Consider the following 12,863-nt stretch of genomic DNA (forward strand, 5'->3'; position numbering starts at 1 on the left):
TCCTGCCCCTCTACTCAGCCCTGGTGAGGCACATCTGGAGTGCTGTGTCCTGTTCTGGGCTCCTCAGGACAGGAGAGACATGGAGCTCCTGGAGCAGATGCAGCAGAGGACTACAGAGACAATTAAGGGTTTGGAGCATCCACTTATGAAGAAAGGCTGAGGGACCTGGGCCTGTTCAGCCTTGAGAAGGGATGACTGAAAGGGAGCCTCATAAATGTGAATAAATATCTAAAGGGTGGTTGTGAAGAGGAGTCATCCAGGCTCATCTTGGTGGTGCCAAGCAATAGGACAAGAGGCAATGGGCAGATACTGATGCACAGGAAGTTCCACCTGGATATGAGGAAGAACTTCTTTATTGTGCAGGTGATCGAGCACTGGAACAGATTGTCCTGAGAGGTTGTGGAGTCTCCCTCACTGGAGATGTTCAAGAACCATCTGGACACAACCCTCTGCCAGGTGCTCTAGGATGGCCCTGCTTGAGCAGAAAGGTTGCCCCAGATGACCCCCTGTGGTCCATTCCAGATCCTGTTAATCTGTGGGGGTCCCTGGCAGTGCACCAGCCCCTCACAGAAGCTGTGGTTCCTCACACTGAAGCTGTACAGAGTTCCACACTGCTGTGCTGCAGATCTCGCTGCTGTGTCTGCACAGTGCCCATGGAGGCTGCAGCCTCCACAGCCGTGTTCCTGAGCAGGGTCCCACCGCTGCAACACACTTCTCAGGAGCACCACGTGTCTCCTGTGTCTCACTGTACCCGCCCTGTACTCCCCTAGTGCCTCTTCGAGCTTCTATCCCAGCCCTTCCCACTTGTTTCCACTTGTGCCACGGTGCCTGGCACCACACCCCGTGGCCCACCTTGGGGCCTGGTGAGACCCCATCTGGAGTACTGTGTCCAGCTCATGAAAGGCCTGGACCTGTTGGAGCAAGTCCAGAGGAGCCACCAAGATGCTTAGAGGGATGAAGCACAAGGAAAGGCTGAGATAATTTTGATTATTCAGCCTAGATAAGAGAAGGCTTCAGGGTGACCTACTAGAAAGGTGGAGAGGGACTTTTCACAAGAGCGTGTAGTGACAGGACGAGGAAGAATGGCTTCAAACTGAAAGAGAGATGGTTTAGATTGGATATTAGGAGGAAGTTCTTTGCTTGAGGGCGGTGCGATACTGGCACAGGTTGCCCCGGGAATTTGTGGGTGCCCCATCCCTGAAAGCGTTCAGTGCAGGACGGAGCTCTGAGCGCCTTGGTCCAGTGAAAGGTGTCCCTGCCCGTGACAGGACTAGATGATCTTTAAGGTCCCTTCCCACTCCAACCACCCGATGATTCTATGATTCCCGACTCCTGTTCTTCACGGCGGTTCCAAAGGCGCTCTCCCCTACAGAGCAGGAGCCACGCTGCTGCCCAAACACGAGCGGTGTGTGATGGCCTCACGACTAAGCAGCCTGCGCGTTCCCACCAGCGAGCACGCAGGGCAGCGCCGGCACCGGCTCCTGTCCAGGCGCTGCCCCGGGCCCCAGACACACTCCCTGCCACTGGCGGGTTCCGCTCCCCTGCGGCCCTGCCGCCCTCCGGCCAGGCCCCGGCGCTCGCCGCCCGGCAGAGCAGCCGAGAGGAGGCGGTGCTGCCCTGCCCTGCCCTCCCAGAGCGGCTCCGCTTCCGCCTCCGGTGCCGCCATTTCGCCGTGAGACAGCAGCGATCGGCGGCCGCGATGCTGTCCACCGCGGGATGCGGGCCCTCCCGGCCCGAGGCGGGCTACGGGCTGGAGGCGCCCGTGCAGCACTACCGCTTCTCGCCGTACACCTTCAACGGAGGGTGAGGGCCGGGCGGGCAGCGGGCGGGACAGGGCACCCTTGGCCCGGGGCATCGGGCCCAGGGGACAGCGGCGCCGGGGCTGCCTCGCCTTACTCCTGCTTCTCCTCGGTGCTCAGTGCGGGTTTATCTCCCCTCACGGCCTCCTCTTTGTAGGGAGAGAGCGGCAGCACAAGGAGGAGCTGGGCTCGGGCTTACCTTGAGGCCTTGCAGCCTTTCAGGGTGTTCTTGCCTGTCCGTGTGGCTTTTGCAACACTCGGGCTCCCTAAACGTCGACTGGTCTTAAAGTACGCATCTTTCGTTACCGGCAGGGTTGTTTCTTTATAATGGCTTAGGAAACCCAGGCAATGGTCCTATTACAGAATCACGGAGTTGTTAGGGCTGGACGGGTGTTCTGGAGATCACCCAGTCCAACCCCCCTGCTGAGGCAGGGTAACCTCGAGCAGGTGACACCAGAACGCGTCCAGGTGGGTTTTGAATGTCTTCAGAGAGGAACACTCCACGACTTCCTTGGGCAGCCTCTTCCAGTGCTCTGCCACCCTCAATGTTAAGAAGTTCTTCCTCATGTTGAGGTGGAATTTCTTGTGTTTTAGTTTATGGCCTTTGCATTTTACCATGTTGCTAGTAAACGTGTTACTGGGTTGGATACTACCTTGCTGTAACTCTGAAAGGCAGGTGTTGTTTTACACACCTGAGTTGGTGGCATGATCTGGCCAGGTAGGTTTATTTTTTCTTATGATGACTATTACTTTTTAAAGGGCATATTTGTTACTTAATGGTGGTACACCTGTGGTGATCACAGTACTAGTTGTTAGGAAGTAACAACACCAGATTTTAAAAGTGACATTTATTTTAGTGTAGTGATACTATTGCTCAGTACTTTGCTTGTTTTAGAAGGATGAGTTATTATCAGGTATATAAAATACCTCATCCATTGGATCTGGTTCTTGCCTGGTGTAGAGTCTGTTTTACCAAGTTTCCATACAGTTTAAATCGGAGTAGAGGGGCACATGCATATATTTTCTTCAGTCTGTCTAGTGTTTTCTTCACTAGACAGAGTGAAGATGTAGGGATGTGCATAGTGGGAAACATAGCAAGGAATGTAAGATACTTGACAAAACATGAGTCTGGGTGTAGAATTGCTATCTAGTTTGATTCTGTGTTGCCTAAGAAGATGCTTGTGCTGAAGGCCATGATTGATCAATACTCTTTTTTGAAGGACTGTGCTGGCGATTGCTGGAGAAGACTTCTGTATCGTTGCCTCTGACACACGTTTGAGTGAAGGCTACTCCATTCACTCCCGGGACAGCCCCAAATGCTACAAGCTGTAAGTCCAGATCTGCAAAGATTGAAAAAGATGGAAAATATACTGCTGACCATGTCACCTGTCTCCTACTTAAAGCAGAATTCTTAGGAAAAAAAGCACAGTAACAAAGTAGATTTTGGAGTCGCAGTGACCTTTGCTGTAATGTAGGATGTGATGTGATGTTGTAAATATAGCCGGATTTCTTATTTCATGCTCTTGAAGTTAAGTGAGAACAGAACATTTTTCACGTGATATAAACCTTAACATGGAGTTTTTTGGCTGGATAATCAGAAAAAAATTAACTGTAGCTAAACCTAATTCTATGATAACTCATTCTGCTTTGTCAGGAGATCTGGTGGTGGTACACAAGTTATACTGTATTTCTCTGGTTAATTACCTGGCAATTTAGAGAGGTGTTTGTTTTATGGGAGGTAAACCTATGAGTAGTTCCATAATTGAACTTTCTGTGCTCATTTTAGGCTTAGTTTAACTCACCTGGGTAGCATCTCCTTAGTTTACAGCTACACATTACTTGTGTTCATTTTACTGCAGCGGGTCCTTGCCTTGTAGGCTGTCATCAACTACAGAAACTTTTTTTTTTTTTTTTTTTGTCTGGGTTATTGTTTCTTTTTCTAAATTGATGATATGAAATCAAAATAGTTTGGTTTCTCCTGGCTAACTTGTTACTACTATATGTTTGACTCTGATACTGTTTAGATGGAGATTAGTCTGGTGCAGGATACATACTGCTCGTGATGACTGTGTAATTCTAGTGACAGGCTGAGAGAAGACTTTGTTTTAAGATTTTTTCTGAGTGACTGCTTTGGTTTGGTCGGTGTGTGTTAATGTTTCTAGACTCTTTTCTAATTCCTGGAATTAAAATTTCAAGGGTGTGTTTCTATGGTTAGTGTTCATAAAACATTTCAAAACTGAGCAGAGAGCCAAGCTTCTGTAGTGCATCTGCAGCCACATAACTTCTCTTTGTGCTGACAGAGGCCACCAAAGCCATAAATGTCACATAACCATTGTACAAGCTTAATGCAGCCCTCTGGAAAAAAAACTGAAAATACATTTGGTGTTTTCATAGTAACCTATTGTATAAGAAATTGCTGTAGTTCATGCTAAGTCTAAAATTGCAACAAAATGTTATGTTTTTCAGAACAGAACAAACTGTCATTGGATGCACTGGTTTCCATGGAGACTGCCTTACCCTTACTAAAATCATTGAAGCCAGATTAAAGGTAACTACGAATCTTACTGTATCTAGAAACTTAGATTCTTAATATTATAAATTATAATACCAATAATATGATATGTTTTAAATATAACTTCTGCTGTTTTTTTCCAAGTTTGTATCATAACTGTTTTGCAAGTTAAAGATCTGGCAGGGAAAATCGGTGCTGTGTTCTTATTAAGTGTGACACCACAAATTTATAGAATGGAAGAGCTGGAAAGGATATTGTAAATGAGGCAACACCTATTAATTACAAAAATTTGAAGATATGTTAATGTCTGTCTTGTAAAGAGGCTTTACCTGTTAGACCAACATGTTTTCACTAATTGTGCTGGTTAATAATTTTGCTTAGCATCAGATTCTTCTGATGAAGAAGATGATGTAGTGAGGTTACAGAAGATGTAATTCTGGTTGAATGTCAGCTTTAGTGTTTGACTTTCCTCTTGGATGTGCTCTACCACTGGCAGATGTACAAGCATTCCAACAACAAGACCATGACTACAGGGGCTATTGCAGCAATGCTGTCTACAATCCTGTACTCTCGACGTTTCTTTCCCTACTATGTTTACAATATAATTGGTGGACTTGATGAAGAAGGTAAGATTACAAACAGAAAAAGAAAAAAAGAAAAGGGAGGCTGCATTTCTGTGCATGGATAGTTATTCCTTTACATCTCAGTGTAGTGATTGAATAACGAAGTTTGTGTTGCTATTCCAAGCACCTGCCTTTAGGCATTATGGTACTTACACAGATTGAATACGTATTGTGTATCTGGCTCATTTCCTAGTTTTTGTTAGTCAGTTGATTTTCCATTTCTGAAGGTCTAAAAGCTATGTTATAATTATTTTATTACAAATAAAATCTCTAAAGTTAAATAATTAATTCTTTAGACTGGAAAATTTTACAGCTGTTTTGCTGGATTTTTAAATTGCATCATTAAAGTAGATGTCACCAGTAAAATTGTATATGTTTCACTCACTGTATATGTGAGTATGGTAAAGACTATTCAATATGAAGACTTACTCCAGAGACAGGTTTCTACAAACTTATTTCAAAATGTTAACTAACCTCTAATGAAAATCATGACTTCTACCCAGAAGCTGTAGTTTAATGTACAGCCCTTGCAGAACTTACTGGGTTCCTGTCCAGTGATTTGGTTGAGTAGCTGAAATACTGTGATGTCTGGCTTTGTGAAGGAGCTCAGAGGTGGTCTTGTTTGGATAATTTTTAGCCATTCCATGCAGTTTGTTTTTACCAGTAAGTTATACTGCTATCCCAGTCTTGCTAAGACATGTCTGTGATTTGTGGGATCTGGCAGGGGATTAGTCTGCCCTGCATAATGGTAAATCTCAGATTATAAGGGTGTTGTAGCAGCTGATAAGAATCAGTGTGCAGGTTTGCTTGCAAGGACTAAATTAGGGTCCAGCAAGATTGATTGTTGATTTGGCTGGCTTTCTCAGGGCTGTTCAGCTCCTGTGCTCTGCTGCCCAGGGCACTGGCCAGTTAATTGAATTGTGTGCAGCCTGTCTGCACAGAAGGGCTGGGCTTGGCCAGCAGCTGCATTCTGACTGGCATGTCCTCATCAAACCCTGGTGCTTCAGAGCTCCAGTGTGTCTGCACCTCTGATGTTGGTGCCAGCCAGTAAACTTTGCACCACCTGCTCTGGCTTCAGAGGGAAGTGTGCAGGAGACCAGAGCATCATCCCTGGTTCTGGGAGTTTGATGCAGAGACATCCAGGTGTGCTTTCTGGAGGTAATTCAAGAAATGTATCATTCAGGAACGATGTGTGAGCTGCTTGTTTGTGTTAGCCTTGGAACCCCTGGGGCTCTTTGTGCAGCACTGCACTCTAGCTCATCTTTCTGCTTTGATTACTCTGCATCAACACTTTTTCTGTGGTAAGTAGTGTAGGAAACATCTGTTGAAACATGGTTGTGGCTTAAATAAAGAAAATAACCTTGGATATTGTACCAGGCTGCAGCCATAGTGAGTCTTCTGTGAAAGGCATCATCTGAACATAGTGTTGTTTGGTAAAGGTTTACTGGGATCTGCAGTGTTCCACATACTGCTTATCCAGAGAGCTGGTTTTGTTGAAGATGCTTGTCAGTATTGGGCAGCTTTCTGAATTACATACTAATTATTTTTTTTCAGGGAAGGGAGCTGTTTATAGCTTTGATCCAGTGGGCTCCTATGAGAGAGATACTTTCAAAGCAGGTGGATCAGCAAGTGCAATGTTGCAGCCTTTGCTGGATAACCAGGTAAAATAGCTTGTTGGCTTTTGTTTTGGTTTGGTTTTTTTCTTTATCTCAGTAAAGATTTGTGACATTCAAATTAAGGTAGCTTTACTTCTGGAGAATACTACTTTTGAGAGAAGTTTTAAATCTATTACCCAGGTAGGACCTGATAATCCATACATTTATAAATTATGTGGCTTTACTTTCTCAAGAGAAATCAAAGTTTTGCTTTGGGATCTGTTGAGGTTTTTAATACATTATTTGTATTTGCAGTGCCTGTTTAAAAGGCAGAAATGTTTTAACTGTGGAGTTATGTTTATCCTAGAAGTTCTTTGGAGGGGTTTTGGGAGTTTTCCTGGCTGATAACATAAATATGCCTGTTACTTAGTATGAAATAATAGCAAATTAAGAAGCTAGAATTAATACATACATTTTATCATTTAACATACCCTTGTTTACGTCTTCAGTTTTGTACAACTCAGATACCATTTTTAGTAAGAGTGTCCTTACTTAAAACTGCTGGAAACTTATTCAGCTAAATCTGTCTGAAATACTTGAAGAATATTTTCATATTTAGTTGAAGCTGTTAATAATTGAATGGGAGAAATACCAAAGCATGTTTTACTCATTTTAAGTTTTTGACATTGGTGTTGGTATTTAGTCACTTGAATGTGATGCCATCACAGCTTTTGTGCTTAGAAAAGCAGTAAAAGTTCTTTATTCTTACCAGATGAGAAAGGAATAGAATATTTACTTTTTTTTGAACTTTATTTGCTGAAGGAAATATATTCTGCAAAAAACAAGATGTCATAAAGAACTTTTTATTGCTTATGTGTTTCAGGCAAAACATGGGCCTCTTCCCCTTTTCCTGTTCTGATGGTTAAGTTGATGCTTATATTTATGAGCTAACTTAATGCTGTTTGGTAGGACCAGATATGCTCCAATATAGACTTAGTTTTGAAGTCTAGGTATCTCAGGGAATATTTGCTTTTAAGAAATGTTCCTAACTACAAGTGACCAGAGAAAAAATGACTCGTGTAGTTCTGGTACTGCCAAACCTGTGAGAAGTTTATGAAGAATTAGATCAGATCCAGATGTTCATTGTGATCTTGTACATGCTGAATGAGCAGGAGGAGCTATGCTGGCTGTATATTGGATCTGCTTCTAGGTAATTTTTGTAAGAGTGTCTGTATTGGCAAAGCTCTCAACTGTAAACTATTTGGAGGAATACTTTTTCAGCTTCAGGGTTTTTAAAATAGACTGGCCATTTCTTCTTTTTAATTAATCTAAATCTTTTATTCTAGTGCAGAGACTGAATCAGTTTTCATAGAAGGATAAAATACACTTTTATCTTTTCATAGATCGGCTTCAAGAACATGCAAAATGTGGAGCATGTACCTCTGACCCTGGAAAAGGCTTTGCAGCTGGTTAAGGATGTCTTCATTTCTGCTGCTGAGAGAGATGTGTACACTGGGGATGCACTAAAGATTTGCATTGTCACAAAAGATGGAATTAAAGAGCAAACTGTCCAGTTACGAAAGGACTAATTCAGTTCATGTGTAAGCAAGTTATCTGTATGTACAATTTGTCTGTGTTATGAGGACATTTGTCCAATTAAATTTTTTTCAAGAAGTTCAACTACTGTGGCGCTGTCTTTGTTAGAAGTTGTGTTTTTTAGAAACCAGAGCAGTTCGTGGTGAGGAAGCAGCTTCAAGTTACAAGTCAGTTTCCTTCATCTCATCTTAATCAGGCTAATTCTAGTGGAAGTTTAATCCCCTTCACACAATCCCTTATTCTGAACTATGGGGGGATATTAAAATTTAGGCTCACAGACTATTCTAATAATCCTTTCAGTTCAGCCTTGATTTAGTGAGTAAAGCATTTGCTCTGTTCATGCTGCCTTCTCTGCACTTCATAGCTTGCTTTTCCTGTCTTCTCTTTTATTTCTCTGATGTGCTGTCCTGACATTTGACTTTATTTATTTGCAAAGACTGAATTGGTCATCTGAAACCAGTATCACTGTGTTACAGGGGAGAATGTTAAATGGAATCTTTCAGAGTTTAGTTCTGGACTCTGAATCTGGGCTCACTCTGGGTGTTTCTGTTTGGTTAATGCCCAGAATTTGAAGCATTGTCCCCTTGTGGCTACTGATGGAAAATAACTTAGAATGGAGATTTGTGAGTGCGTTTTAATGCCTGGATCCTTTGTTGGGCCTACTGATTCTTGGGAAATTGCTCAAGTGCAGTTTGTTTGATGTGCTGTATCACACTCCCGGATATTGGCTTCAGTATTAGGACCTTTAGAAAAATGGAGCTGCATCATCAAGGGCAAGATAGTTTTCTTTTGTCGAAGAGTCCTTTCACAGTCTGTAGCTCTTCAAAAAAAGACGTATAAAATATTTTGTTTCTTCAGGTGGCACACTAGTTCTGTAAAAGAATAATTTTGCTGACATGCTTGACCCTATGGTAACATTGTCTCTTGTTTGGGTGTGACTGGCTGATTTCAGTCCAGCATTTTGGGTGCAGTGCTATAATCCAAGCTCTAGCTGGTCTTGACCAGAGACAGTCTCAGGCTTTGTAGACAGTTTAGATAGTGGGTAGCATTTTGAACATCAGTAGTGAAACAACCAGTGGTGTTAAACAAACTCTCCCGAGGTGTTTGCGAAGGCACTTGGCCACTGGGTGCCAGTGTTGGGCCGGGTAAGGAGGGAACAGCTCCTTCCCGGGTGGTTGGGCTGTGACAAAGGCACACAGCATCCCAGTCTGAATAACTCCGTGGCTGAAGTCACTTGGGCACACAAGTCAGAACTTCCAGATGCGTTCAGGTGTCTTAAGGGGATGTTTAACATTTTCAAAAGTCATCTCAGCTGGACAAGGTTGATTGTATGAATGACTGTAGCTGTATGCTGCCTCTACTGAGCAAATGGCACACGATGCAATAATTCTAAGAACAGAAAGCCTGTGCTTATTTAAAATACAAATCAGCAATACCGAATTAAATCCGTGCTCTGTTACATCTGTAAAATTAAATCAAAGCACCTTAAACTTACCTTTCTTTGGTACCAGATTTATGTTGAATTCCTCAAGCATTTCACAATAGTCTGTTGGAGTTTTTTGCAGAGTTGTTGTAAATAGCATTTCAGTTGCAAAGAAAAGCAGGAGAGGGTAGCAAATTCACATGCTTGCCTTTTGGACAGGCTGTTTGCAGTATATAAGTTCTAAACAGTAAACAGCAACAAACAAGGGGAACTGTCTAATTTCTATATGAACTAATTCAGTGTTCTTGCAGGATGCCAGACATATAGGAGAATGGCAGTGATTTAACTCAAAAGTTTTGATAAATTTGGCTGCTCTTATATTTAAGGGTGGATTTTACATCCAAAATAAATGCATGTTCACAGATTTTAGGAATTACTGGCTTTAGTTTGATGTGGCTAGGCTTTCCTCTGGAAGTTCTTTCAGGAGAAACACAAGGTAATTAGAATTTTCAGGTGTCCTTTGCAGTCTCAGAAAAGATATAAGAGCAGGTACCTGTTTTGACTCTGTGCCATCCTGTTGGTGCACTGATGTGAGATGGCCATTTTTCTCCTTTTCAGATTTCCCTGCAGGGTACATCTAGCTGAAGAACCATCAGGAAAGGAAGCTTTTTCATAGGACCATTGGACTGAAAAGACCAAATTTCTTTCACCAAAGAATGTAGCACTGTGTCCACTCCCTTTGTGGATGGGTTTGGAACCAGTGAGATGGGGAGGCTTGTTTCCCACATTTTTAACTTTCCTCTTATGCCCTGCCCTGATGCCATCACTGCTTGTGCTCTGAGTGAGGAGTTGCAGGAGTGACAGGAGATGTGTGAGTACAAAAGTATTCACAGGCTGCTCAGCTGGAAGTTACTTGCTTTATTAGTATTAAAACACCCCAAATATCAGATGTATATTATGGATGAAAGGCTTTTTTTTTTTTAATCCACTCTGTTCCCTAGCTTGGTTTGTGAAGATTGTCATCACCTCAGGATGAAAGGTGGGAAGGCCCCAACTGTCTGCAGCTCTCCTTAGTTCCATGCCTGTACTTCCCATGTGTAAATCAGTTTAGTATTCATCTAGCACTGTGTCTGCAGTGTAAATTAACAGTTTATGAAGCATTTTGTGCCTTACTTGGTTACAGAGCTGTCTAGGCAGGCTACAGAGGTGCAGCTAGGCAAAACAATTGTAACAATGCCACTTAGAGGTGCTAGAAGCAAAGAGTTGGGTTTGGCAGATCTACTTGGATGGGGATTAGACATCTTTAACACAATTTCATGTAAGAGAAAGGAGAGAGAGAGCAAAAATGTTAATCTTGGAACCTTTTATCAGTTTTAAATGTATGTACTTTTCGAGAGAGGGTGCCCTGCAGGACTGGAATGACCTTGGAACGAGCACTGCCAACTCTGAGGGTGTCCAACGAGAGCAGGAGCAGGCAGCTCCCCTGCACCTGCAGCAGTACTGAGGGCTGCCCTAAGGTGGCAATAGCTGCTTGCTGTCGCAGGTCTCGGCACAATTCCCCCGGGCGGGTGGAAATAGCCATACACACTTCCCAGCGCCCCGCTGCAATGCGCTTTGGGTACTGCTTGTTGAGGAGAGGGGAGGCTTTATTTTCATCTCAGCCGAATGGCTGTGTACCCTTGCTTGTGTAAGGGACTGTACAAGGTCACAAACAGGCTTAACAACTAGTTTTGTAAAGCAAAGTCTTCTTCACTAATTTTGGACTTGTTTTCAGCAATATTGTTTATGCATCAAATCCACTTTAAGTACGGAAGAGAGGGCCTGTTACTATGGAAAGTGAAAGTGCTTGACGGGACATAAATGTTGCATATATGCTTCTAAAAACTTAGTTGACTGTATCAGTCAAGGATAAGTTTAATTTTCTTTTAACTAAAACCAAGACTTTATTGAGGCTGAATCATAAGATGTTGTTATGTAAACCAAATACCAAACTTTCTCTCTCTAGGGTGACATTTTTCCTATTACACTGACATATGCCTGTAACACTACATATGCCTTAGAGTGATGGGAGCCAGGACCAGGCTGCTGACTAGAGAAAACCATTTAAATGGAAATTATAAAACACTATATAAAGTACAGGAGTTTAAAGTGGTCCTACTGCATCTTACTCCTTTATATTCTCAAGTATTTATTAACTTAGGGGACAAAGTTGTAATTTTCCACATTTGATAAACCTTTTTTGATACACTAATCATACATCCTAGAAAGCTGCTTTGGCAGTTTCTTTCTGTATGTTTAGCAATCAATTCAGGATTTTACAAACCTAAACTTGGGGAAAGGTGGCAGAAGCAAGTGGATTCACGTGAATCCAAGCAGATTAAAATAGTCCTGCTTCTCTCCAGTCTAGTTGAAGGTATTTTTTAGGAGTATAAAGCAGCTGCTGTCTTATTCAGGGTTCCTTATGGAAAGTCAGGAATCAACTTTTGAGTAGAAGGGGTTTGGAAATGACAGCTTTCAAATTCCTCTTTTCTCTTTCTTTCAGCCTTTGCTTTTGTTTAGTGTGAATGTCCTTTGCTTTTAGGCCATTTGGGGCAGTCGTAAACCAGACAATAAGGCACATGGGCCTGAAGTTCACTAAGATTTGTCTCCAGATCTCTCTTCTCAAGCCAAATTCCTTCTGAGAAGGGGTTTTGTCTGTGTGAGTGCAACAGAGTGGGACCAGTTTTATATTCTTTCAACACTAATATGTAGTTAGTTTAATTGTATGGACCATTTTCTGTGTACTTCCTTTTCTAAGCAATTTCAACAAAGTATTCATAATTACAAAAACATGGTTTAGCAGAAAAAATAAACAAAAAATCCTGAGTATCTTTCCTGTTAGGCTGTTCTTGGCCCCTTTCCTAACAGTTGCTGGCAAAGTTCAACTTCACTGTTCATTTCAGAGGCTCAAGTGGGGGTAGGGATGGACTTCACTGCAGCCTACAATAATTAATATTCTTTGGCACAAGACACAGATTAAAGGGCTACTGGCAAGACAGTAGTCACGGTACCAGAAATTTAACCAGTCCTTTGTACTTAAGCTCAAAGAACCATAAAAGGAAAGTTAAAAAATAGCATTCTCTTTTGTGTTGAGGAAAAGGAACAAGGTGTTGAAATTTGTGGTTACATGGATACTTCATGGTTGAGGTAAAGTGCTATTGACTTTCCTAAGACTTGGCTTCCCTGAAGCATAGGTATTTCTGTTGCTTAGCTTTCTGCAGCTACACAGGTTTGGTGTACTCCTGGATGGTTCTACAAGAAGTCACCAATGTGCTG

The 12,863-nt window shown here is 42.5% G+C and overlaps 1 protein-coding gene across 1 annotated transcript; it reads left to right on the forward strand.

Annotated features, from left to right (window-relative positions):
* The first annotated feature begins 1,658 nt into the window (after positions 1-1,658).
* Positions 1,659-8,209, forward strand: PSMB1 (proteasome 20S subunit beta 1). Its single transcript, XM_063151691.1, has 6 exons — positions 1,659-1,803; positions 3,020-3,127; positions 4,266-4,347; positions 4,808-4,937; positions 6,489-6,595; positions 7,933-8,209. Exons 1-6 carry the CDS (start codon positions 1,700-1,702, stop codon positions 8,116-8,118), a joined length of 717 nt encoding a protein of 238 aa, XP_063007761.1. The 5' UTR covers positions 1,659-1,699; the 3' UTR covers positions 8,119-8,209.
* The last annotated feature ends 4,654 nt before the right edge of the window (positions 8,210-12,863 follow it).

This window comes from Melospiza melodia, chromosome 3, assembly GCF_035770615.1.
Source record: "Melospiza melodia melodia isolate bMelMel2 chromosome 3, bMelMel2.pri, whole genome shotgun sequence".
NCBI classification, from domain to species: domain Eukaryota; kingdom Metazoa; phylum Chordata; class Aves; order Passeriformes; family Passerellidae; genus Melospiza; species Melospiza melodia.